Below are 26240 nucleotides of genomic sequence, written 5' to 3' on the forward strand. Positions count from 1 at the left end.
TTTAAGTAAAACAAATAAATGTAAGCACCACTCTCCTGCCAGAATCAACCTTTCTGAGAGATGAATGAAATTAATATGGCTACTCGACATTTGAGCCCTCCTGAATAATTTTAATTGCCAGCAGTTAGGACGGCTTCATTAACCCAATCACTGTTGTGGTCATCAACTCGATGGGAATGCAAAGCCCATTAATTAGGTAGAAATCTTCTAATTGGATGTCTGGAGAATTTGCCGCCGGCAAAGACATTACTCTCCATATGCAAAGTATTAGCCAAGACACGTGTGTTTTCGGTCTCCTGGCAATTGAGAAGCTCCCCAAAAGCCTATTTGGAGCGAAGTGAATCAGGCAGAAGTGGTTTCTGGTTTGTGGGGTCGGTGGTTTTAGCCGGGGGCACAACTCCAGATGATTACATAAATGTACTCAGGATGAAAACACAAATTGAGTGAATGAAACCTTGCTGATTTAAATGTACTTACGGCAATCTTGGGTGAATAGTTTTGGAAAGGGATTTTAATGCCCACCCACTGGCTGACAAACTGACTGACAGACTCAAGGAGAAAGTGTGGGCGGAGGCTCATTAATCAAATTTGCACACGCTCAAAACAGCGGAAGCCACATGGAAAATGTGGTCCCCTTCCCACCACCGACGAGCCACCAGTGCTGCCGCTAAAAGAATTCCGGATTTGGGTGCTCTAATATGCTACTTAAGAGGGGCAATAAATGGATAATAACTTGCCTTGCCAGGGGAAATACAGCGGAAACTGATAACCGTTGTGTATTATTTTAATCGGGCCTTAATCGTCTGTGCAAAAACCAACCCAGCAAGGTCTGGCTGGAATCCGAAGCTCCATAAAATCAGGCATCACAGCTGCCTTCCTAGGCATCCTTACGACCATGTCCTGAAAGAGGAAACTTCTGATGGAACATCATTCACTGCTCTGCGCTCATCGGCGCTGGAACTGATTATATGCTGTTCAAACTTGTCTTACATGTTCGGGGAACAAAAGTTGGGCGGAAAGTTGATTAATAGATGGGCTGAAAGGCGCTGAGCTTGGTTTGCCGGCATCATTATCATCGTTCTGGCTGGCCAAATTGATTCCGAGAGGTTGTTATTTGGCGACACTGACACTCTTGGTGGCGAGGACACAGTTCGATTTAATTAATTTCATTTTAGCCACCGACAGGGAGCGCATCCATTACTTAACTATACCCAGATTGAATTCCCCTTGGTAGCTGTGGCCCAGGCTTAAAGTGATTTATTCCCGGCTTCGGCCAGGTGCATCGCAATCACCTTAACCAATGGTTCACCAGCTTTTCCAAACAAGGAAGCCCTGCAGCCCGCTGTGACTGATTGTCGGAGCAGCATGTGGCCAGGCCATCAAATGGGAGCATTACATTGCACTAAACGATTCCTGCCCTTTAAAAGCAATTTTCTGTATGCCACACAGCAGGATGAATCGAATGCCTTAAACATAGATGTTCGAACAAAGCCGGGAAAAGCGAACAATGGCTGAGCGACGAGAAATGGTGTCAAAAATATAAATTGTGTCGTTCTGTAGAGTGTTTTTAATAAAGTTTACTCATTTCGGCCAAACAATGCGCTACAAATTTGCGTCACAATGGCCGGGGCTGTCGATGGAGGGCCAAGAGGAGCTGGGATGATACTGACAGGGCTAAACGGTCTGCCTCCGGCTCTTTTCTCCTCTTCGACGTCCCGACTTTAACATCCTATTGACAATCCGGATCTCGTTCAATGCGTATCGCGTACGCCACGAAGCGGTGTATACAACATAACAGATGCTGACACGGGGATTAGTTGGCATCAAGTGGGCAGAGGGTCGCTCAGCCAGCCAGGAGTCACGACCCAGGAGCCACCGCCCACGTAGCCAGATACCCAGAAGCCCAGATACCCAGAAACCCAGATAGCCAGATAGCCAGGCAGCCTGACAACCAGATACCAAATCGTTTAAAAATCACTCCGCTTAAAGTCTTTTGTAACGAGGGGCCACGCCAAATAAATTATAGAAAATTGAACATTTACAGAAAAAACAAAATCGCTTTGTGGAATCTAAGTCGATGGCAAAAGAAACGATTTAAAAAAAGACTAAGCTGTAACCAATTTTTTTAAGAAAATCAATAAACTCTTTCCTCGAAAAAAAATTCCCTTTAAAAACAAGTTCCGACTCGAAACTTCCGAGAAACCAAAAAACAGTAAGACATATCAACATATCTCAGAAAAAAAACAAAGTACTATAAACAAATTTCTTATAAAATTCGTTCTTGCATTTGACAAAAGTAACTTTTTTTGTGTACTACTGTCGGCAAAAAGTAAGGTGAATTTACCAGAAAGGGACTATTTGGCATGTTGCGAGGACTGGAAAAAAAGTTGTAATAAGTGTATTTTTCCGGGAGATAATATTAATTTAGAAGAATAAATTAAGACTTTTCATTTTACAAAACAAATTTACCTTACTTTTTGTAACACATTTATATTTTTCCTTTATTCAGGGGTACTTTTACCTAATTGTTATTAAGTACATATGATTATGAACACACGTAGTATTAAAATCGATTTATTTTGTAATACACACCAACAATAATTATTGGTAATTGTAATAATCAAATTGATTTCTTTTAAAATGAATTAAATTGAATTTATGTCCCCTATCAGGAAGTATATCATAATACGATTTTTAAAAATTAAATGTCAATTAAAAACCGCGACCGCTTGGCAGATGCTTCCATGAGCAGCGAACTGTCAGGCAGGACAGGGGATTCCAAATAGCCGGGAGCTTATTGCATTGCTATGGCTGTTTAAATTTAATTATACGTAATTTAAGAGCATTATCCCCATCCGGTGCCCTCATCCCTTGCAGGTGGACATCCTGGACACGTCGGGTGACATGCAATTCCCGGCCATGCGGCGCCTGTCCATCGCCACGGCGCACGCGTTCATGCTCGTCTACGCGGCCACATCGGCGCCCAGTTTCCAGTGTGTGAAGCAGTGCTTCGAGGAGATCCGCGAGCAGCGCGGCGATTTCCAGGTGAGTTGAGGGTTACTGGATACGGGTTAGGGGTTACAGGTTACAGGTTACAGGTTACTGGTCTCAGGTGCAACTGCACTCCTGCATTTTGCATGCAATCAGCGAGGCGAGGGCCGAACGGCGAAAGGGTCGAGAACAGAGCCTGCACTCCGCCACAATCCGAAAAGCAATTATAAATGTTCCCCTTTGAGCCGGAGAAGTCAAGCCAAGCGGCAGAGGTTTAGGCTTTTTGCCGGCCTCTTGTTCTAATGTTGCACAGTGGGTCGGCCCTTACAAGCTTCAAAGGCAAAGGGTCCTTAGTTAGGACTCCTTACCCTCATTTTGAAAGTAGTATAATAAAATGTGAGCAAGGAAGAAACTATTCCTGATATTTCATTTTGATTAAGCAAAAGGGTAATATATTTAAAGAATGTTGGATCAATTATATAATCTAGATATATCCGCAAACATAATATAGTATAGGTACATTGTTATAGTCCAATAGAAACAATTCGTTGAATATTCCTATCACCAAAAGCATAGGGCAAAATATCTTTGCATGAAATATGTAGATAACATTATTGAAATTAAAGGTTATGGTATGGTATAGGTAATTTCTTTGTAGGGAATTTTTTAAGGTCTTTCTCTCACCCGCTTGTACAGTGCTCTTTAAAGAATTTAAGGAATACAAAAAATTTCCATTTTCTATAATATTTTTTTCTAGCCGATCTCTTTTTTTAAATAAATAAATAAATAAAATAAATAAATGTACAATGTTAGAGATAACCATTTTTGTATAAGGATATATTACGAGCACAATTGCGCTGTTTAGCTCAAAATCTTGTATAAAAGAGTATAGTGCAGTATAGTAAGTTTTATTTGCTGTTATGATAATATTCCTTGACTTTGACTAGTTCCAAAATAAAATTCGAAAGTCATGTTTCCAATTACGAAAGCCTGTTAGGAAAGTCACTTTCAGCTTGGTTCAACCCACTATGGGATAGTTAGGGCCATTGTTTCGCGTGGCGCTTTCACGGTTTCCGGTTTCCGCCGCCATTGTGAAGGCGAGTATCAATTATAGCGCAATTCGCCTTGTCCGCACCCCGATTTCGGGGGAAGGAGGAGGATGCTTGTTCCGCTCCGAGTGACCCGAACCACTAATTCTACTACCTCTCGCCCCACAGGACATCCCCATTGTGATCGCCGGGAACAAGGCCGACCTGGCCACCACCCACCGGGAGGTCAAGCTGGAGGAGGTGACCGATTGGGTCTTCTGCGAGCTGCCGCGGCTACGGTAAGTCCCCACATTAATTTCACAAAATACGGCTGGCATAAAAATGCGCAACAGCTGCTGCATGCGACAGCAATTAGGGGACAACTGCCAAAAGTTGTGCAACAAAGCCCGGGACACAAAGCCGCAAAACCGCCAAACAGCTGCAATTTTCATAAGTAACGCAACAAAGTGGTATTAAAAAAGAGCCATAAATTCGTTGGCCACCCGAGAAAAGCTGCAATGGCAAATGGCAAACGGGGAGCTGCAAAAGGCAAAAAGCAGGCGGCGCAATTAAATTGCTAGAAATGAAATTAAGCGACAGAAAGCGTGACGGCGGGCCATGGAAGCGAGTTGGTCCTCCGAAATCAGTTGCATTGTCCGCGGAAGGGGTTCTGGCGCTCATTAAACGCTATTTGTTAGCCGGGAAATGTGTCGGAGCCAGAACTACACACTGAAAAACAGAAATAATGAGGGTTATTTTAACACAACGCAAAGAGGGTATTTTTAGTTTTATCACAATCTGACAATCGCTACATTTATAAATCTAAACTTCATAAATAACTTCCTTTATCGCTTTAGTCAAAGTACTCACAATGTTGGGGAAATATTTTGAAGCTAATTAAGAGATTTTCCAATAAAGGGTAAGGAAAGAAAATTTTTAAGACATAAAATACTTATTTTAAAATATTTTTCTGCTAAAGTGCAAGGATACAATCTAACAATCTGACAATCGTTTAATTTATAAATGTTAACTACAATAGATAAATCACTTCCTTTATCGTTTTACACAAAGTATTCATATTGATAGGAAAATATTTGTAAAGCTTATAAAATATTTTTCCTTAAAAAGAGAAAGGAAAGAAATTTTCAGAAAATATAAAATACTCATTAAAAAGGTTACAAAATTTGATTGAAATATTTTTTCATTCTTAAAAGTTCATCTCAACCCCAGGCTTTTTGTAAAATAATTTAAAATATTTTACACAGATATATTATGAAAATAATTTCATTTTTAAATGGAAACTTGATAGATAACTTCCTTAATTATTTTAGTCAAAGTTTTCACCTTGATAAGAGAATATTGTTGAAGCGATATAAATATTTTTTTTAAATGGGGGAAGGAAACAATATTTATAAAATATAAAAATGTATTTTAATTATTTATTTTATTTTTGTTACATTATTTTTTGTTTTTCTGTAAGAGGACAAGGATGCAAAAAGTAATTGAATTATGTTTCTCTTCATTAAAAGTTTGTCACATCTCAAGTTCGTTTTTCTAAATAATTGTAGATATTTTTCCCAGTGCCGAAAGTGGCAAATCGCATCAGGAGAAGCACTGCGCTTCGTAGTTTTCAGGAGGGACACTTCCCCATAATAGCTCCTAATTGGCCATCTTGTGCCGCAAACGGTGCTGCTGTCATGCAGGACATCAATATGCGATTCTCGACGGCGACCAACTGTTCGTATGAGTGATATGTTACAGTATCACGGCGAGCGATACTTTGAATACCAAACAGTCGGGCATTCTACAATATATGCACATATGCATGAGGTCCTTCAACCTGGCTGCTCTCGAACTGTTCGAACGGTGCTCCGGGGAATTGGGGACCCCGAGATGTTTGATTAGTAGTGGCAGAGGCTGATTTATGTTTTCTGCTTCAGCACAATGGGTAAATACTCAAGAGTCTGTCTGATTCCACCTGCAAAATGACATTGAATGAGAGAAGTAAGGCAAAGAAAGTTGTGGATGTGCATATTTGCAAAAGAGGTTATAAAATATGCATGAAGGTGATGGGTGAATTGTATAAATATTTGTATTCATATTTAATCTGACTCGCACAAAATGGTAGAAATGTTTTGTTTTCTTTTTTTTTCGGCAAGAAACTGACAAATTGTATCTATGATAAAAGGAATTTTATATCTATCCTCTTTTTTTTTGGAAAAAAACCCAAAGGTTATACGAAAGTGTAAAAAAGTGTTTGTGAGTAGCAAAATGACAAAGGTATATATGATGAAAGGAGTTTGATACCTTTTTTATAAAAAGACAAAATATTTTAGGCATTCTTCTTCATTTTAAAGCTGGCAAGTATTTCTTCCAAGTTTGGAAAAACTCAAAAAATGAATGCCAAAATTCAGCTGTGTCAGGTAATGTAGATTACAGTTCGAATCGACGACTGGTTAATGAGTAAGAAACGGACAAATTGTATATATAATGAAAGGAATTTTATAACTTATATTTTATATAACACTACCTAATATCTAAGGCATTCTCCCTCATCTATAAGCTAGCACCTATTTCTACCGAATTAGGAAAAACGCAAAGGTTATATTCAACTGTGTCAGTAAAAGTAGATTACAGTCCGAATCGACGAGTGGTTAATGAGTGTAAGTGGGCTGATTCAGTCCTTTGTTTGCCACATTAATAATTTTAATGCATTTTTTGCGTGTCAGCTAGCCCTGAAAGCGAGGTCGCATCCCTTCGATTCGCTGTTGGAAAAAGGACTCGCTGGCCAGCACTTCTTTTCAGGCTGTTTTCGCGCCGTAATTGCTTCCTTAATAGACTGCGGAACAGGACTCGTAAAAATCACTTACAATCACATTCGTGGCCGCCACTGGGGAGAGGTGTCCTGTGTTCTGAATCCTGAGTCCATAATTCCATATCCTGGCGTTCGGGGCGGGGGCACATGTGGGGCGTGGCACGCTCGTGTTGCTGTTTAAGCAAGCGTGCGTAAACTTATTTAAAAGCGACCGAAGAATGCCACACAGGAGGCGCACTCAACCGCAAAATGGAGATGACAGAGGCCGCAGGACGAAGGATGGTGGATGGTGGCTGGTGAATCGCGTGGATGGTGGATGGGGAACCGCGTGGATGGTGGCTGAAGGACATGGGAGGCAGGATGCAGGACGCAGGACAGTTGGCGTGAGCTTTACGAACAAATCTCTGTTGGATTAAACATTCACGCAGATTGATGGTGCGGTTTCGCCCCTCGAGAGCGAGGGGGAAAAACACCTTGAACCCTTCGCCACAATCTCGCACCTTCACACTAGACTTTCTGCCACATGGAAAGTTTGTGGAGCGTTTTCCGGCATCGAGTTGCAATGCAATTTGTTGCTCTGCCTGTTTGTCTGTCGGTCTGCCAGGCTGTCTGTCTGCGGTTAAACGCTTTAAGAGCATGCCACTCAAGTGCATTTATCTGCCTGAATGAGTACACCCCTTACATAATGTGCTCCATGTGAATACCCCACGTATCCGTTGGATACATGGGAGGCCTGCTCCCTGCTACACATGTAAGTGCTTTTACTTTACCAAAGGTGGAACAATGTATTTATTCAACATTTAATTGCAAAGTCATGCGCATTTTTCCCTGGCATTTTGCCTGCGTTAATGCGAAAAATGAACTCACATGCGATATCAATTTTACTTTGATTTACTGTTATTGCAGCTTACGGCATTAACAATTCAGCCATCTATTTATTTATTTTGCCAAGTCAGCCGTTACCATTTTAATTAAACGAAGCTTTGTGGAATATTAAAAAGTGCTCCGTCTCTCAGTCAACGGTTTAAATTTCATTAAAGGGACTGCCAAATGATTAAATTAAATTTTACCAAAAAACATTTTTAATGTCGAGAGATAATTATTATTCATTCCTTAAATAGCAATTCAGTCAAAGGGAATTTCTGATTAAAATTTAATTCTAATAATAAAGGGTTACGATTATATTTAGCTGGAAATAAAGATTACTACATCAAATGAAATATTAAAATTCTAGGAATCAAACTAAGTAAAGTTTCTTTTATTTAGGCCACAATAGCCATAGTAGGCTTAGTTTAACCAAAGCACATTTATGGTTTTCATACAGATTCGTTGGAATACGTTTACCAGAGGACGACATAGATGTATTTTTTGATAAACTTTTCGATAATTAAAAATTAAATTCTAGTATTTAGGGGTTAAGATTATATTTAGCTGGAAATAAATATTACTACCTCAATTGAAATATTTAAATTCTAGGAACCAAACTAAATAAAATACATTTTACCTCAATTGAAATATTAAAATTCTAAGAATCTAACTAAGTAAAGTTCATTCTACGTTCCTTATATTTAAGCCACAATAACCATAGTGGGTTTAATTTAAGCAAAGCTGATTTACGGTCTTCATACAGATTCGATATAATACGTTTACCAAGGACTGACGACATAAATGTATTTTTCGGTAAACTTTTCCTGGAAGCCCAAAGAAAAGCAAGTAATCTGGAGAATTCGGCTTAAAAATAAGATTAAAATTCTTTGAAAACCCACGCAGCAACCAAAGAACCGATGACTTTCTGATGGAAAGCCATGCTGAAATTATTTGTTTTGAGCTAAGCTGTCCGATGATGGCCAGATTAAAGCTTAAAATCCCTCTGACAGACAGTTCTAGGTATGTAGTTCTGACATGGCCAGTGTGTGGAACATCACCTGTCCTCGTCCTCGTCATAGACATCGTCATCCTCATCCTGCTCATCCTCATCCTCGTCTCAGCCATGACCGCAGTTGTATGGGGCTACCGCGAATCGGCTTCGTGGCCGCAACCTGCAGTGAACCCACCGTACTGAGCCGTACATGACACGCTTAATTTGGCCATTAGCAACATTTGTTTCGGCCGACCCTGGATGATTGTCGATGGCCCACTTTCGCACAAAAACTCTGTTATGCATTGAACACAAACCGTATTGTTGGCCAGGTTTTGTTTAGACTTTCCTTTTTTGGCTGTTCGGTTTGGGGCTTTTTGTGTCGGTATCGCTTTGTTTTGGGCCACCGAAATTTGCTGATGTATGTATGCATTATGTATACGCCACTTATGCAGCCATCCCTGAAAAGTATGCAACCCTTTTTAAACCCAGTTTCTCGTACCATCCTCGCAGGGCGAAAGTGCTGGAGTGCTCGGCGAAGGAGGACAGCAACGTGACCGACCTCTTCAAGTCCCTGCTCTCCCTGTCCCGCTTCCTGCCCGCCAGCAGCAGCGGCAGCGGGGGCAGCGGGACCGCCGGCGAGGCGGCGCCCAGTGGTTTCAAGCGCCGCTCGTCGGCCTACGTCAGCGCATCGTCCAGTCGCAGTAAGTAAATGCAGTCACCCTTTAGTTTAAGAAAAATAAAAACAGTTTACTTACTTCATTCGGGCATCAAACACCTTTAATTTTCCAAAATTGCTTAACCTAGAAATCTTTTCAAGTTAAGGAATCCTGATCTTCTTTTCAGAAAATGTTTACTTTTCCTTCTTTTAATCTGAAAACCTTGAACGTGCTTTAGTTCTCAAGGAATTCCTTGAAACATTTTTCTATCAAGAACCTTTAATTTTCAACTATACTTTAACCTAGAAATCTTTTCAACTTAAGAAATCCCATTTTTCTTTTCAGAAAATGTTTATTTTTCCTTCCTTAAATCTAAAAACCTTGAACGAGCTTTAGTTCTCAGGGAATTCCTTGAAACATTTCTCTATAAACCACCTGGAATTTTCGAAAATTCTTTAACCTAGAAATCTTTTCAACTTAAGAAGTCCCATTCTTCTTTTCAGAAAATGTTTGATTTTCCTTATTTAAATCTAAAAACCTTGAACGTGCTTTAGTTCTCAGGGAATTCCTGGAAACATTTTTCTATATGTGTGAAAAAATGTTCTATCAATGCATCTGGATTGTTTACAAATTCTTTGGTTGTCCAATGATTGACTTTATAATCGACATTTTCGGTAGAGAGATTTTTTGGCCAAACTCAAGGTCAATACACAAAAATAGGGGAAAAGACTTTACTGTACATGCATGAAGTGGTGTATCATGCTACTGCGCTGTAACTGGTTGGGAATTATAGCGCCGCCAGCCCAGAAGTTTTATTAATTTTATTTATAAGTCGAAACATTTTGAAAACAACATTCTAAGAATCTATACTTTTGATCTAAGAAAAAAGAGCCTTCTGAGATAACAAACTATGAAGTTTTTGCTTTGGATACAAGAATAAAAAGGGATTATGAATGTTGTTTTCATTGTTCGTTAGGTCTTAAAGTAAATATGCATACATTTACCATTTATAGGCCTCAGAAACACTTGTTTTAAATTAAATTCCTACCGAATCCCTTGAGTTATGTTTCCTCTTTAGCTTTGCAAATTCTTTCAACGTAACTTTTAAGCCCCAATATCCTTGTAAATCCATGCGGCCAGGACAGTCCGTGACATGTCCATACAGCTAGGGCTTGATGCCAAACCTCACAGAATGTGTTGCCATGGCCAGGCGAAATGAAAATGAAAATGAAAACCCACTCGCTGCCGAGCAGATTCAAACTCTTTGTTGATTGTTTTTTTTCCCCCCGCCGGTTGGTCGTTGCAGTTTCAAATATCAATTAAACATTTCATATTTGCCGGCTCTGATTGAAAGTCTGGCTGGTAACCATCGGAACAAAATTCTGGGTTCAATTTCAGCTTTATTCGTGGCTTTAAGTGCCATCGTAAGCAGCTTAATTAGTGCGAAATTAAAATACGAGCATGCCGGCCATAAATGCAATAATAAGCCGCTCACCGGTCGCAGATGTAATTAGGCCACGGACTTAAGCGTTGACTAGGCCGCAGCTGGCCGGGCTTAATCAATAATTGATGCACATTTATAAATATATTAACTTTAAACAAAGGCGCGAAGCCGCACGCGCATGTGGCCAATTAATGGGAATTCTTTAAATGCGCCCAGGACGAGAATAACTTTTGGCAATTTGGCTAATTGAATGCAATTAGCATTTCTGCTCCTCCTGTCTTCGGCCTAATTAATTCGTGGAAATTCGGCAGTCAAGTGAAACCGTCAGCCGAGACCCTTTCTTCCGACCCAATTGACAAAGACAAACTCTTTTTCATTATTCATCAGACGACAAAACGGAGCCCAATAAAAGAAATACAGAAAAGCAAAGCAAAGCAAGGCTAAACGGGAAAAAAAACCGTCCAGACTGGGCTAAAAGAACAACAAGGCCAAGTTCGCTTTTCGGGTCATCCTTTCCCTGCGATGTTCAAACGAATTCCATTCTATCAAAATGTTTTCGAGCGAGCACGTGTATTAATTAAACAGCTTGACCTCCTAATTACCCTGTAATGGAATGCTTTATTATCTCATTAAAAACTTAGTTCGCAGCATATGAAAATAGAATTCGCCAGCGGGGCTTAAGAACTTGAAATTTCGCCGAGCTCGTCAAAGTATAAATGTCTAGTTAATTAATGTTTCGCCAAAATGTTGCTTCTGACTCTGCCACTCCTCCAAATAATTAATATAATTTTAGACGAAGAAAAAGTTGTTGAATCATGAGGATACCAGCTACCAGTTTTCCACGAAAATGCCAATAATTCAATTGTTCGCCCCGAAAGACTCTTTCATAAAATTTTAGTGGCCGTCGCTAAAGTCATTCAAATGAAGTGAAAAGTTGGCCAACGGCGAAGTCGTCAAGTCGAAAATTCCGAATATTATATGTAAAAGCACATGATTTCCAGCAAATTTAAATTCAAATGGCCCAGAGTCGCTCGTTATTGTCGCCCCACAAAACATATTAAATGCTGGCCGAAAAATGTTGTCAAATACTTGGTCGAGGGGCCACGTCCTCACAACATACACCCCACATACAAGGCACAACTGTCGATGACAGGCGGACAAGACACGGCGACAATGGTGGTCTGAATGGCGAAGGTCGAGTGGCAGACGGAGGTTCAGGGGTTCAGGGGTTCTGGTGTTCTGGGGTTCTGGGGTTCAGAGGTTAAGAGGCGACAGCGGCGACAACGACGCCCTGAATGTGCCACCGAAAATAGGTCTGAGCACTTAATCACTTGCGGCTCAAGGGGCCGCAGTCAAGTAATTGCCTTAAAAAGTACAGCCCGCGACGTATGCAAAGCGAATCACAGAAATTTCATTTACGACGCTGCCATTTTGTGGCTCAGATTGTGCCACACGTGTTTACGGCGCTCTGAAGTCCCAGTGTTTGTTAGATGGGTAATGGGCGATGGGCGATGGGTGGTGGCAGGAAAAATGGACGAGAAACGCCATGTAGCCCATGTAAGTTGAGACAAAGCCAAAGCTGCAGGCCACACACATGTGCTGCGGCCGGGAAAGCGGCTTTTCCTCCGGTTCCTCGCTTTTCCTGGCTCGCTGGCATGGTTTTCGGGTGGTTCTCGCCGCAAGCCGTTTTATTTCAGCTCCACAAACCAGAGCCTAACTCAATTGTGGGTGCTTCCTAACACACATTACATGCTTAACATATTTGAGCCACGTTCATGCGTCTCTTCCCGAGATGTTGAGTGATCGCCTTTGGTTAAAGATATGGAAATTTAAACATATCTGATAGTCTCACGTAGGATTCTACATTTTCTCTTCATTGGAAATGTTTAATTGTTAAAGTTTGATTGACTGGTTGGACTTATTACTCGAGAGGGACCCACTGGGAAATTAGAAATCTAATGAATATGCTTGTTAAAAAACTTTTAATTGCTCTTGTACAAGTGCACGAATAATGAATAAAGTTATGCTAACTTAAACTCAGCAATGATTCATATTTCAAAAAAATATTTACTCGTGATTTTTTTTTTAATAGCCTGCTAGGATTTCAAGGTATACATTTTTTCTAATTTGACTAATTTTAGCACAAGTGTAAATTCAGATTTATCTTTTACATTTAGCAAACAGCTGTATAAACCGTGTCATTTTGACATAAAAAATGGTAGTGATTAAAAAATGAAACTCACATATAATGATTATTTTGGACCATTACGATTCATTGGTGATTTATTTAACTGCATTGGCGGATTATTTTACAATCTACTGCTTTTTGACGGCAATTGCAGATACAATTTAGCCACCCACTCATTTTACACGCCAAATAGTTGTCGTAAAGTATATATACACCTGAATTAAAAGCAGGTTTTTGCGTAAACATTTTAACTTTGGGGGTATCGGATGTAAACCAATTGATGTGGCAAGGCCTTTTTATGTTCGTGCTCGCAGCACAATAAACGCCCATTGTGGCACTCGAATGTTTTGTGTTTTTCTTCTTTGCACGGTCGTGTCTTTGTGCTGAAACCCTATACAGAGAGCAGGAGAAGTGAAACAAATTTAATTTAAATTTCTGTTACACGACGCGCACATCAATTCCAGCCGCATATGCACAATTTATATCCCCAAAACCGAGCCCCGGCCACCGGCACATCCGTCCACCCTCGGCACTTGTTTGTTTTTGTGCCGTGATGGCAGTATTTTTGCGTGCGAGGGTCCTCGTTAGGGATTCTCAGTCATGGGGGGGGGGTTTACTGAACCAGGGCGTTAGGGCATGGCCACGTCGGTCTTTGCTCCCCAAAAAAAGGGGGAGCGAAGCCATTTTCGCGCGCTTTCTGTCAGCGGCAGCAATTGTATTCTCTTCCACTTCCGCCCAACGGCTTTTTTTGACAACAATGGCGTCGGCGGCCATTTTGTTTGCACTTGACATCCGGCGACACCCAAAAGTATGCAATGCAACACTCTGCCACAAAGTGCTCTACTGCTGGCCCTCTCAATAATTCTGTTTGCTCGGATCATTTGGCCTGGCCAACAACAGACATCTTTTGCCACTAAGCTGCAAAGTTTAATAACTAAATTGACTTGGCCCTGCAATTTCCTTTGTATTTGTCTTGCGGTTCTAATGCCTCACATTCACACCTCCCTCCCCCGGCAAAGTTATCAATTGTTTTGCCATTGTAAGCCCTTTCTTTGTTCGGGGCTTTATTGCCCGCTCCGGTTGAACAAAAAGGTTTGTTTACTGCCAGGACAAACATCTTGATGCGAACACCTTTTGTGTTGAACAGTCGCTTTGGCAGCCTAAGCTGCCTGATTGAGGATTACCGGAAAGGTAATGACTCCATTGACACTGATTTATTTAATTGGTTCGACTTTAAAGACGACTTCTGAGCTACTTATGTAGTTTGAAGTGACGTAAGCACTTCCGTTCTTACATTCATTTAAAGCTTTTGGCCTTGGCAATGTGGGATTAAATATTTGTGCAGTCGATGGACGGCTAGTACTTTGAGTTTTAATGTTGGTCTTCATTTTGTTAACAAATCTGTCTTCAAATTAATAAGAACATTACACCAGAGAAACACATAGAAGATAAATGATTAAATTATTTTCCTTATTTTAATATTTTTGGTTTAAAAGAAGGAGATTAACACTATAAAATGGAGTACCTTCCAAGGTGGTTGACTAGATTTTTACTTTTATATTCACTTTTATTTAAATTTACTAGTTTTATGGTAATGGTTTATTTCTAAGGTCTTAAAAAAGTACAAAATTCGAAATAAAACTAGTTAGTTTTAGTATGCCATCATGAACTGGTTATCAAGTATCTTTTTTATGAACCCCGGTCTGAAAAACCGTCATAGCATAGTACTTCATAGCTGATTTTAATTGAGCACCGACCTCCAGCGGGTGCGTTGGGAAGATCTTCTCCCTTTGCCATCGGTGGTTACTCTTTTGGCGTCCCTTTGCCATATTGGCGGAAGATGCGTGCCAGATAGACTGAGCCGGATCCCAAAGGCAGAATGGGTGTTGGGGTGGGATTCGCGTCAGACCTCTTATCTTGAGATGAACTTTGACTGTGCAACCGGCTGTAAAAAAACCCATTTCGAGCGGTAACTTTGCGATGTGCAACTCCCTCCCCGGCTCTTTGTATGTGACGTTCATAAGTTAATTACGTCAGCGCTCGGCGGCTGCAGTGGATTCTGCAGGATGCTGGGATGCTGAAATGTCCGGATATCCGTATGTCCCAGTTGCTCCGACAACGGGACAAGGCCAGAGAACCTCAGTGGGGGAAATTGGATTTTCCATGCACTCGCAGCTCCGAAATCGCGCAGTCCCTTTGTGCCGGCGAACGGCGGTCATTAAATGCACTCGCGGATATTAATTAGCCACGCGTCACCATCTATTTGTTGCAGATAAAAATCGGATGAACAGCCCGGCCCTGGGAGGAGCCGGCGGCAGTGGGGACAAGAAGGCCTCGAGCCTCGTGGACGCCGTGGATGTGGCCAGCACCAGTGCGGAGGCCAAGCTGAAGCCGCGTTCCAGGTGAGTGCGGTGGATGGCAACCCTGGCAACCGGGCACATCCGGTTCCTGTTTGGCACCCTGACCACTTTTTCCCATCTACATTCCAGATCGCTCATACGCCGCGCATCACGCAAGACCAAGCAGCAAATCAACAACGCATCCGACGACTGCAATGTGCAGTAAACTATTATTTTGGCCGGCAGCCCGACGTTTAATTATGTTATTATGTTTGGCCACAATATGTATTAATAATGGGCGCCTGTTAATTAGCGCGCACAAACAAGTGGCGCAGTATTTATGTTCGGTGCAATGGGCTGATTATTCTGATAATATAAAACTCACAAAAACCCACTTGCTCAAGGGCAAACAAAGCCAGTGCGATAAATTTTGCAAACTCTATATGTAGTAACTTCCGTAATTTATTTACTGTGTGTTTGGATCGAATGTGAAGCAAAAACTGCAGCTTCAAAATTATGCCATGATGACACTGGTCAAGGGTTAGAAATATTTTTAAAACACATTAAGTAGATAAGTAGGTAGCTCTGTACTTACCCTAAAAATCAAATAATTTACTTAGTTTTTATACATAATACGTTTTTCTTTCCAGTAGATTTAACAAACATTTTATATCGTTTTAATCCAGTGTCATCGGAGCACAAAAGATAAGGGATTGTTCTGACACTAAGCTGACTTGCGAGGGAATTATGCACATCAATCTATTTGAGGTCCGGTCATTAACGTTTAAAGGGACCAGGTTTATTTAAATTTAAAATTAACTTTTGTACGACAAACAATTTCGATTTCAATTTTCATAAATTTTAATATAGACTTTGGGTACGCAATTTGAATTTAATTGAGAGAGAAGCTGAGAGACAGGGGCGAGATTTTGAAGAATCGTAATACCGTTCGGAGAGTTCCTTTTGATGAGAAATTAATGGCTCAGCTGTTGTTGTTGTTTGTTGAAGGGGGTTCTTTTTTGAGGAAGGACTAAGTTAAATACGTTTTCCACTGATGGATTGTCATAACATTATGATAGGTTGCATAGCTTTAAGGTTAATTCTAGAATGCTAATTTATAAAGCTCTATCTGCACCCTTAGCTGACACCATAGTTAATATTACAACGTTCCGTATATAGTATATTAACCACAATCTTGATGGATGGGTAGGAGTGTTTATATTTGCCTTGAGCCCAACTCGCTCGGTAAGACGCCAAATGGAATCCCAGCGACAGGGTGAATTGGGACTCAAGGCAAGTTTTGTAAGAATAAAGCAATTTCGCGGCATTCTCCTTTGGCCCCGGCCACGTAAAATAACAAAAACTTTAACACAGAGAGCACAAAACAATTTACTATGCGAAAAACGTAATGGTAAAGTAAATTTGATGAGTCCGCGGAAGAGGGCGAAATCTCGAAATGCTTATCAAGGATAATACAGGGTGACCTTCTTATGCTAAATTGCCAAATCAAATGCCCCACAGTGCACATCAAGTTCGCAGGCGAGAGATTTATGGCAGAGAATAATCGATAAATCTGTTTTTAATACGCAACTTTTGCATGCGAGTTACTTTCTCCTTGGCGAAAGCACAAGTTACACTTGCGTGAGTTCGCCAGTGTGTGATAAGAATCCTTTGTGTTTGTTTACCGAAATGTGCTTAGCAAATAAGATTTATTTTAAAGACTACTTTTAGGCGGTACTGAGTATGGCAGGATTACTTAGAGATCTGTAAATGGATGGAGTACGGCATATGCAAAGTGAATTGTGATTAAACCAAGTACATCTAAATAAATGTACAACTGAGAAATGAGTGCAAGCAGTGCACACAGAGATTTCAGTAATGGAAAAATAGTATTGTTGCTTTCGTCCAGAGAGGATTGACAGGCCAGACCTAGTTATACATATACTATATATACGGCATTATGCATTAATGTATTTATTACCTAGTCTGTACTAAAACCAACAAGTTTGTGTATACAGTTTGGATGTTTGTTTACAAGTAATGCGTTTATACATACATTGTTACTAGGTGTAGTTAATTGACAACAAATCTGAAGAGCCCAACCCGTATTCGATCTCTAATCAACTAACCGCAACTTATATCATCAACCAATGGGAACACAGGGGTCAGGAGGCATTCGACCGCCGCGGGAGGACGAGATGCGCGTTATATCAGAGTATATCAGCTGACTTATCCAACTTACCCGATTTTAAATACATATTCGTGTACGTAATTCGATTGTTCTAACAAATGAATGGAATCGCACGGCGACAAACCGTTATTTACCTACTACTCTATACAGAATCGAAAGATCGTAACTTGTAACCCTAAAATAGTCGAAGAAAAACCCAAATTAACTCTCTAAGTGTGCGTATGTGTGTCATGTACTTGTAACTAATTGAATTTCAATTCAAATTGAATTATTGACAATTGTATTAGCCAGTTTAAATAAACCACAATGCGTCCCAAGCATCGGTGTAAAATGTTTGATTCCGTTGTATAATGAATTACATTTCATTTCATTCTACATTCTGTTTTGCATCGGGGCTTCGGAACGGAGCCCCTTGGTCACCAGGAAAATGGTGTAGTGAGCAATTTCCACTAAATCAATTAAAACCAGTGCCCGCCTAGATGCAGCACCCCAGTAAACTACCGACCGCAGCATCCATTAAAAGTAACTAATGGAATTTCATTGAAATTATAAATTGCATTTTCCCATAAATTCTGCAATTGCGTAAATGCCGATTGCCGGCTTAGAGCAACTGGGGGGTGTCAATTCCACGGGTGGTGATTTGAAATTTGCATACGCCTATGTGGCGGGGGGTTCCCCGAGTTTCGGAGGCAAGCCGCTTTAGCATCCACTGCAAACAATAAACAGCTTTGCTGGCGCGGCCTAATGAGTTTGCATTCTGCGCAATTCCGAATGCAATTTACTGTGCCATTGATTTTGCATTAAATTGGCTTAGTAGATGCATTTTATTCGGGGGAAAGTGCGTTGGAAACCGAATTTTATACCGGCACGTTGTTAGACTTATGGTCTTATGCAGATTTTATTTTAATTTCAAATTTCAACGGAAACACAGAACGCAGCGCCTCCTGGCGCCTACCACGATTTCGGTTTCAAGCGCCCCCTGGCGGAAGACGAAGACTAAGGAAACAGCTGTTTACCCACCGGGTGGCATTTTTAGGGTATTTTTTCTAATGCTGCGCCGACAATTTGGAATTGCAATGAAGTTTATTGGTACGTCGACTTAAATTAACTAAAATACTGCTGATCTGACTACAACTAGCCATGTTCCACAGATATTGGAGCCAACCTGACGGATCCCATGTTCCAGGGCTGCTACGGCGGATCCCAGAAGCACCCGGCCGACCTGGACATTGTTTTGAAACGTGCGTGGCAACAGGGTCTGGAGAAGATCATCGTCACCGCAGGATGTCTGAAGGATGTGGACGAGGCACTAGATTTGGCTTCCAAAGATGGTGAGTATCTCAAGGATCTAATCAGAAATTATGGTATCAGTGATTTTCCCAAAGCCATTCCAACTGAATTTCCTTCGCCGGCTCTTAATGTTACTTCTTATGATGGACAACTTGTAACTATATCAGATCTGTCAGTTTAGGGCATTATTTTCTAAAATGTTTTGAATTCTTTTCTGAATCTAGCACATGATGGTAATTTGTATATATGTAAATGTTATCAAAACCAATGGATAGTTTAAAGCGTTCATTTTGCAGTGCATTCTACTTAAAAGATGGTTTATGTTACCTTAAAATCTTATATTTTAATCTTCGTGTTTCTTCACAAAATTCTATCTAATTTTGGATCTAAAATATGTTGATGTCCTTACCAAACTTTGTCTTCATTTAAATTAAAAATAATTTATTGAGATTCATTTATGACACTTTTGTAAGATCTTTAAAATTAGGTTTCTGAAACCCCAAAGATAACATTCTAAGTAAAAGAAACACCTTGATTGAAATAACCATTCCGTTTTCCCTACAATAGGCTTGAAATTTCATCGAAACTTCCAATGCTAGCATACCAACTCATAAGTTGTCTTTCCACAGATCGCATCTACACCACCGTGGGCACGCATCCTACGCGCTGCGAGGAATTCGTACCGGATCCGGAAGGCTACTGCGACCAACTTCGTTCCAAGATCAAGGAAAATCGGGGCAAGGTCCTGGCCATCGGGGAATGTGGTCTGGATTACGACCGCCTGCAGTTCTGTGGCCACGAGACACAGCGCCTGTACTTCGAGAAGCAGCTGGGCCTGGCAGCCGAGTTCCAACTGCCTCTCTTTCTGCACATGCGAAATGCTGCCGAGGATTTCATGGCCATCCTGGAAAGAAATCGGGACAAGATCAAGGAATGCGGCGGCGGAGTGGTGCACAGTTTCACGGGAACTCTTGAGGAGGCCCAGCGCATCCTGGCCTTTGGTGGACTCTACATAGGCGTGAATGGTTGCTCTTTAAAAACGGAGGAAAACGCTGAAGTGGTTCGCCAGCTACCCAACGACAGGATAATGCTAGAAACCGACTGTCCATGGTGTGGCATTCGTCCATCGCATGCAGGGCATAAGCATGTGACCACAAAGTTTGCCACCGTCAAGAAGAAAGAGAAATGGACAGCCGAATCTTTGATAGACGGACGTTGTGAACCCTGTCAGATTAGGTTAGGCTTGTAAATATCTGTTTATCAATTATAGACTAATGTAAATACATTCCGTTTTAGCCAAGTTTTGGAGGCTGTAGCCGGTATCAAACAGGAACCCAAGGAAAAACTGGCCGAGCTTTACTACCAAAACACCTTAGACTTGTTTTTCAGGAAAGCGGAACAAAATGAATAAAACCACTTGCATTTACATTCAATGCGTTTACATTTATTTTATTATTGTTTCTCGTGTCTAAATGCAAATTAATTCAAAAATACGCATTACAACTTTGATTTGTTAGGTTACATCGGTTTGGTTTGTTCGCTCTGCAGTTTACACACAGAACCACGTTAAGATTAACATTTAGACTTGTAAATAATTGTTGCATATGGCTAAGTTAATTAACTCCTGTGATTACGCACTGCTATGTGGTGTATATAGAATTGATAGCCCAAAAAAATATATGTATTTGTTTTGACTCAAATTTGTATATTCTCTCTGGAGTCTTATCTAAACTCTATTAGAGTGTCATAGCTTAGTTATTGCCACGTTTTTGGTTACGAGTTTGCCAATATTCATTGATCATTGGTGAAGCCTTAAAAAGCCTATATACAAAATATTTTGTAAATATTTAAAAAGTCTATTAACTATAAGTAGTACGCTTTATGGTATTAAAAGGTTGAATTTTAGGGATAGGAAATATGGTTCGCTTATGGGCATGCTATCATCAGATCTCATTGTACGCTATAAGTAAAACAACCAAGATCTGGGCTTAAAAACTTTCATTTTGTTCTATGTTTTGTGAACTGATATGAGTACAAATGATATTGGTTGTATTTAACATTGAAAAACTGGCCTCTATTCTATTCGGTGATGCATTTAAAATGACAGTAAAAGATTCAGTCCAATGGAAACGTTATGATATGAACATGTTCATATAGCACACTAAGTTGATGCGAAAGATTCTGGGGAAAAATGATCTCTAAGCTCCCCTTTCCGCTTGGCAGTAGTTAGTTTTTCTTTTCGAAAGCAGATCCAATTGTGTGAATTCCTTGCAGAAAAGTTTTAAGGTTACGTGGGATATCTGGTATTCTTATAACGTGTTAACTCTATTTATCAAGACAATGTAGATATTGGTTATATTTGAAAATTTGCTCAGACCTTGCCCAATTGACATGCGGTTGCAAAGGTAAAACAATGACAATAATAATAATACAAAAGTAAAAACGTACTCAAAACTTTTACGATAAATTCCATTTATTAGGCGTCAGATTAGTTTCGAGTGTTTGTTAAAATCATATTCATATGTATGTACATAAGCAAGGAAAATTATAAATATGGTAAATACATAAACATAAAATATCTTTTAACAGATGCTCACTAAAGATAAATTCGAGTTTTGGATATAAATAAACATACGAGTGCTAACTGTCTTCCATTTTTTGTATTCACTTAACAAAGAAAGCCTTTCGGACACATTTTTGGGATATAGGAAATCAAGAAAGGTATTGATTAGTTCGAGTTAAGCTTAATGCGCTTGTAAAATATCGTATATCGAATATGTTGTATCGTAATCATATGTATTTAAGTTGTATGTTGTGTTTCGAGTTTTCAGTTTCAAACCAAACTCTGCAGAGCCCTGCAGTCGAGCAGGCGTCGGGCCTCTTGATTATTCATAGATTAATTATTATGGTAATAAATATGTTATTCCGCTTAAGCCTATAGGTTAATTCAATGTATTTTGGGAGCGCTGCGATCGTTGATCTTCTGGTTACGCTTTAAAGTGGCTCCACGCTTGATTTGATCCATTAGCGACTCGTGACATATACGAGGGTCCGGCTGAAATAGTTGACAGAAAATGGGATTAGAATGTGACTATACTTTCGAAACCTTAGGTCTATCGTTAGATCGAAGAGCTGTTAATTGGTAGAACGAGGCACTGAGTGGATTAGCTGCCAGCTGGCTTAGTAGGCGTCAAACGAACGAACGAGAACGACTAGGAACGAACTAAATACCTTAGCACTTAGCACTGATCTTCGCAAGTGGCATTGGTGGTCGTGCTGGTGTTGGGATAGGTGGGTGGTCTACGGTATTGCGCACTGGGGCGCGATAGATTTTGCGGATTCTGATACATCTATTAATGCCATGGTGGTGCCATGTACAACAGAGCATAGAGAGTGTTACCTAATCGAGTGAGTGGCTATCGCAGTGCACTACTTACCAGGGCCTTGCTGTTAATGAGATTTCGCACGGCAAATGCTCGTCCAGACATTCCCTGCTTCGCCAGCTTCGCGTTGAGATTCTCGAGGAATTCGGCCTTGGTCTTGGCCCGAATGCTGCCAGTCTTTTCGATATTTGTGCTTGTGGCATAGTCTATGGATATGCGTTGTCGTTGCCGATACGGGTGCATAAAAGAAAATGGTAAGCAGACATGATCGATCAATGGGTGTGGATGTTGGATTGCGCGATAGTGGTGGTTAAGATGTCAATTCAAATGGAAATGCAAATTAAAAGTCAACTATTGTTGGCAAAAGTTCGACTCGGTGATGATTGATGATTGGAAAATTTGAAATGAAAGTTGAGTGCGGATCGAGCGGCTGCGGAAACTGCATTCCCATGTTGATCCGACAGTTTCCAGACGCACTTGACACAATCTCAATCAGGTTAATAGGCAGAACACTTTCCAAACGAAAACTCAAACAAATCAAAAGCAAATCAACATAAGCAGCATGCGCCAAAGAAAAACTTAGGGCTAACGACAAACCAAAATTTAATTGTTTCAATTGAGAGAAATCGAAAATCAGCAAACATAACAAAAATATTCAAAACAGCGCTCATTCCTTACAATAAAATCATACGAAATTAAATCGAATCAAATCAAATCGAATCGAATCAAATCCAGCTCGCGCGCTTACTTGAATGATGTGCCTGGGAATGGGCATGGGCATTGTGGTTATAGTAGGCATTGCCGCCATTGCTGTTGCCCCCAGCAACATCGCGATAATAGTGCTGCTGCTGTTGCTGCAGTTGCTGCTGGTGAGCATGTTGCTGCTGCTGCTGGTGATGGTGGCCTCCACGCGAGGTTGTGGCATAAATGCTGGCCAGGGATCCAGATCCAGACACAGATCCAGTTACTGGCGAGCCGCAAGTGGGCGAGGCAGAGGGCGAGTGAAACTTGACGGCCGTTGTCTGTATGAATGGGTTCGTCGAGACGAATATCTTTTGCTGCACACTCGAGTGGCGTGAAGGTATGGGCGGCTGGCGTTGCTGGTGTTGCTGCTGCAGCTGATGTTGCTGCTGCTCCGCCAAGTGTTGCTGCTGTGCAGCCCGCAACTTCTGCTGGGGCAGCGGCAACTGCGGACGCTGAGTCAAGTGACCATTGCCATTGCCAATGCCCATGCCCGCCGGCTGTTGATATTGCTGCTGCTGCTGCTGATGTTGCTGTTGCTGCAACCGTTGATGCTGCTGCACCATGTTCTTAGGCAGCGTGGCCGTGGCCGAGGCAGCCGCATAGGCGCTCGGGTGGGCCGCATGTGCATTTTGGCCAGTGGGCGGGCGGGCCATCTTCTTGGGCATCGTGGCCGATGCACCGGCGGCGTAAATGGGCGGCGGTGGGGGATCCTCCAGTGGAGGCGGGCAGGTGTAGTGCTGCTGTTGCTGCTGCTGTTGATGATGGGAATGGGCCTGTCGCATGTTCGGCGCTTGCGCAGCTGCTGGATTTTTGGTAAACGAACTTGAGTAGATGGCAAAGTCTTTGCTGCCAGCAACTGCTGCTGTCGGCGGCTGCGGTGGCTGATAATGCGAGTTGGCCGAGCCGGAGGCCGCTGCCGTTGGCGGTGGGGATGCGGATGAAGAGTTCGAGAATGAGCCTACTTTGGATAGCAACGATGATGTGGATGAAGACAGGGGAAAGTGGGGCAATGCATTGAAAGAGGCGGTCGGTGTTAGAATGGACGGTTGTTTAGTGCTGCTGTTGGCCACATGGGCCGATGACATTGCTGATGATGAGGTGCCGAAACTAGCGTAAATTCTATGCTGCTGCTGCTGCTGCTGCATTTGGTTTGATGATTTACCGTCATAGTGTTGCTGCTGTGGCGGCTGCGACATGGACAAGCCACTCCGCATGTAGATGGACTCTCCTCCGGGCGCCTGTTGGTTACCATAGATCCCCTCGACCTGCTGCTGCTGGTGCGGCTGCTGCTGCTTGCCGCTGAGTCGTGCATTGAGCTGTGCAATTAGGTTCGGATTCGTCTTTGGCTGTGTCGGTGGCAGTGGGTGAGCGTGTCCGTTGGGACTGGGGCTGCTGGTGCGGAAGCTGGACATGCTGTTGACCAGCTTGGGCTGGGCGTAGATGCCGCCCCCTCCGCCAGCGGCTGGTGATGAAGTGCGGAACGTCTGGTGGTGAATGTGTGCCAATGATGGTGGAGAGTTGGTGGTGGCATGAGAAGAAACGAAAGGAACACAGGCACAAATTAAAAGTTTAGCCAAAGCACGACAAAAGAAAGCTAAGCTCTAGCCTAATCTATGACTATATGTGGCATTACAACTAGGCTGGATGGAGGGCAGTCGTGTTAGGCGAGCAGGGCGATCCCGTGGACGGCTGTTAGTCTTGGTTAGTAGTCCTACGGCTGGTCACTTACGGCATCGACAGGCGGCGGCGCTTGGTAAACAGGCGGTTGTTGCGCTGGCTGATGTTGCTGCTGCTGCTGCAGATAGTGGTTTTGCTGCTGCTGCTGTTGCTGCTGGTGGGTAAAGCGTTGCGGGTTGGACATCTGCTGGCCATTGGCCAAGGCCTGGGCATAGGCGTGCAGATCCATGTAGGAGTCGTAGTAGACGGTCGGGTCATCGTTCAGGGGATTGTGGTGCACAGACTAGGTATGTGGGTGTTCGGGAATTTCGGTTTGTGTGTGTGTTTGTGACAGTGGCAAAGCAAACATAAGTTGAAATAAAAAGAAATCATAAGATATAGAAGAGAAGTTCTAAGGGTGCTGGTGGCCTACACGCGTGCACACACCTGCAATAGGGGTTGCTGCTGCTGCACGTGTTGCTGGTGTAGCTGTTGCTGCTGCTGCTGTAGTTGCTGCTGCTGCTGTTGCTGCTGCAGGCGTCTGAGAGACACAGGCGATGCCGGCTGGTGCCGCATGGCTGCCAGGGCTCTCACCGTCTCCGATACCTTTAGCGCTGAGCTGGGCATCTGGGGCACGGCGTCCAGCATGAAAGCCGGCGGCGGTGGTAAGTGCTCGCTGGAGCTGCTTAGCTGGTGATTCTGCTGCGACAGAGTCGCGTGCTGCTGTTGCTGGTGCTGCAGCTGCGTTGCGTAATTAAATCATAAGTTAAAGAATAAAAGCATAGTGGAAACCAAAGACTGTGTGACCCAGTGTCGAGCGACTTAGCAGCTAACTTAGGTGGCTAACTTAATCGGCTATGAAGATTGAAGAATCAAAGATTTAACTTACCCCGACCGAGGCATTGGGACTGGGGGTCACCGACGAGCTGCGTCTCACTGGCGGCGGTGGCTTGGCCTGGTTGATGGACGAACGACGTGCGATGCGCGTGGAGCCACCGCCCGCTGCTCCTCCTGCGAAAGGTCAAAGATCGAATTCAGCAAAAGGCATTAACTATGCAGATTAGGTCATTAGGTTGCTGCTGTTATTCACAGGTTATGTACAGTTATTGGTTTATACACTTGGCACACAAAACACAGGACACCATCTAATACCAGAAGTTAGAGAGAGAGACGCAGAGTTAGGAACTGCTGAGATCGAGAAAGGTTATGAAATACTGTTCTGAAACTCGATAATGACCCTCCAAGCGAGTGAAAAAGCGTTACAAGCTGTGATCAATTGGTAAAGAAATGGAATTTCTTCCGATTTTCGATTCAAGCCATGACTCCCCAATATGCAAATTTCGAAAAAGTTTTGTATCATATTCGGCCGGTTCTGATTGGTGCGTAAGCATTTAGCAGTTAGTGGCAGTATCGTGCAGTTTTTCAATATGTCTGTTTATGATTTAACGTTGATGATTGTGACTTGGTGGTATGAGCTTAGTACTTAACGAAACCAACTCCAACTGCAGAAAAGTTAACACATCGAACTTAAAGCATAACGTAAAGTAAAGTTATTACAATAAGGAGAGAAAAAACCAAAGCCAAAATAAGGTTTACTTCGGCAAGCCGATGTTCTAATACACTTGCAAATATGTATGACAATGGATAGGAAGCT

General features: G+C 42.0%; 3 protein-coding genes across 38 annotated transcripts in view; 2 read left to right on the top strand and 1 right to left on the bottom strand.

Moving 5' to 3' along the window:
• The window catches only part of LOC108017709 (GTP-binding protein Di-Ras2), a 34628-nt gene extending 16799 nt beyond the window's left edge, over window positions 1–17829 (top strand). The window contains exons 3-7 of the mRNA XM_036814076.3: window positions 2878–3045; window positions 4209–4318; window positions 9206–9396; window positions 15256–15385; window positions 15473–17829. Of these exons, the coding sequence (XP_036669971.1) occupies window positions 2878–3045; window positions 4209–4318; window positions 9206–9396; window positions 15256–15385; window positions 15473–15548 (675 nt within the window). The 3' untranslated portion in view covers window positions 15549–17829. The remainder of the gene's footprint in view (window positions 1–2877; window positions 3046–4208; window positions 4319–9205; window positions 9397–15255; window positions 15386–15472) is intronic.
• Window positions 17830–18443: 614 nt separating this feature from the next.
• On the top strand, window positions 18444–20296 carry LOC108017969 (deoxyribonuclease TATDN1). The gene is made up of 4 exons (XM_017085266.4): window positions 18444–18602; window positions 18665–18844; window positions 19433–20039; window positions 20100–20296. Exons 1-4 carry the CDS (start codon window positions 18563–18565, stop codon window positions 20212–20214), a joined length of 942 nt encoding a protein of 313 aa, XP_016940755.3. The 5' UTR covers window positions 18444–18562; the 3' UTR covers window positions 20215–20296.
• Window positions 20297–21258: 962 nt separating this feature from the next.
• Window positions 21259–26240, bottom strand: part of mim (missing-in-metastasis) — a 47737-nt gene continuing 42755 nt past the window's right edge. For 8 of the 36 annotated variants that reach the window (XM_065863843.2, XM_036814178.3, XM_036814176.3 and 5 more), the window contains 8 exons: window positions 25476–25597; window positions 25034–25327; window positions 24660–24890; window positions 24093–24414; window positions 22935–23732; window positions 22241–22392; window positions 22035–22153; window positions 21259–21858 (listed from right to left, as the gene is read on the bottom strand). In XM_065863843.2, coding sequence (XP_065719915.2) covers window positions 22043–22153; window positions 22241–22392; window positions 22935–23732; window positions 24093–24414; window positions 24660–24890; window positions 25034–25327; window positions 25476–25597 — 2030 coding nt within the window. In that variant the 3' untranslated portion in view covers window positions 21259–21858; window positions 22035–22042. Of the gene's footprint in view, window positions 21859–22034; window positions 22154–22240; window positions 22393–22934; window positions 24415–24659; window positions 24891–25033; window positions 25328–25475; window positions 25598–26240 lie in introns of those variants that run through there. The other 28 variants (XM_065863845.2, XM_065863842.2, XM_065863841.2 and 25 more) reach the window with 16 other exon arrangements.

This window comes from Drosophila suzukii, chromosome 2R (genome assembly GCF_043229965.1).
Source record: "Drosophila suzukii chromosome 2R, CBGP_Dsuzu_IsoJpt1.0, whole genome shotgun sequence".
Lineage (NCBI taxonomy): Eukaryota > Metazoa > Arthropoda > Insecta > Diptera > Drosophilidae > Drosophila > Drosophila suzukii.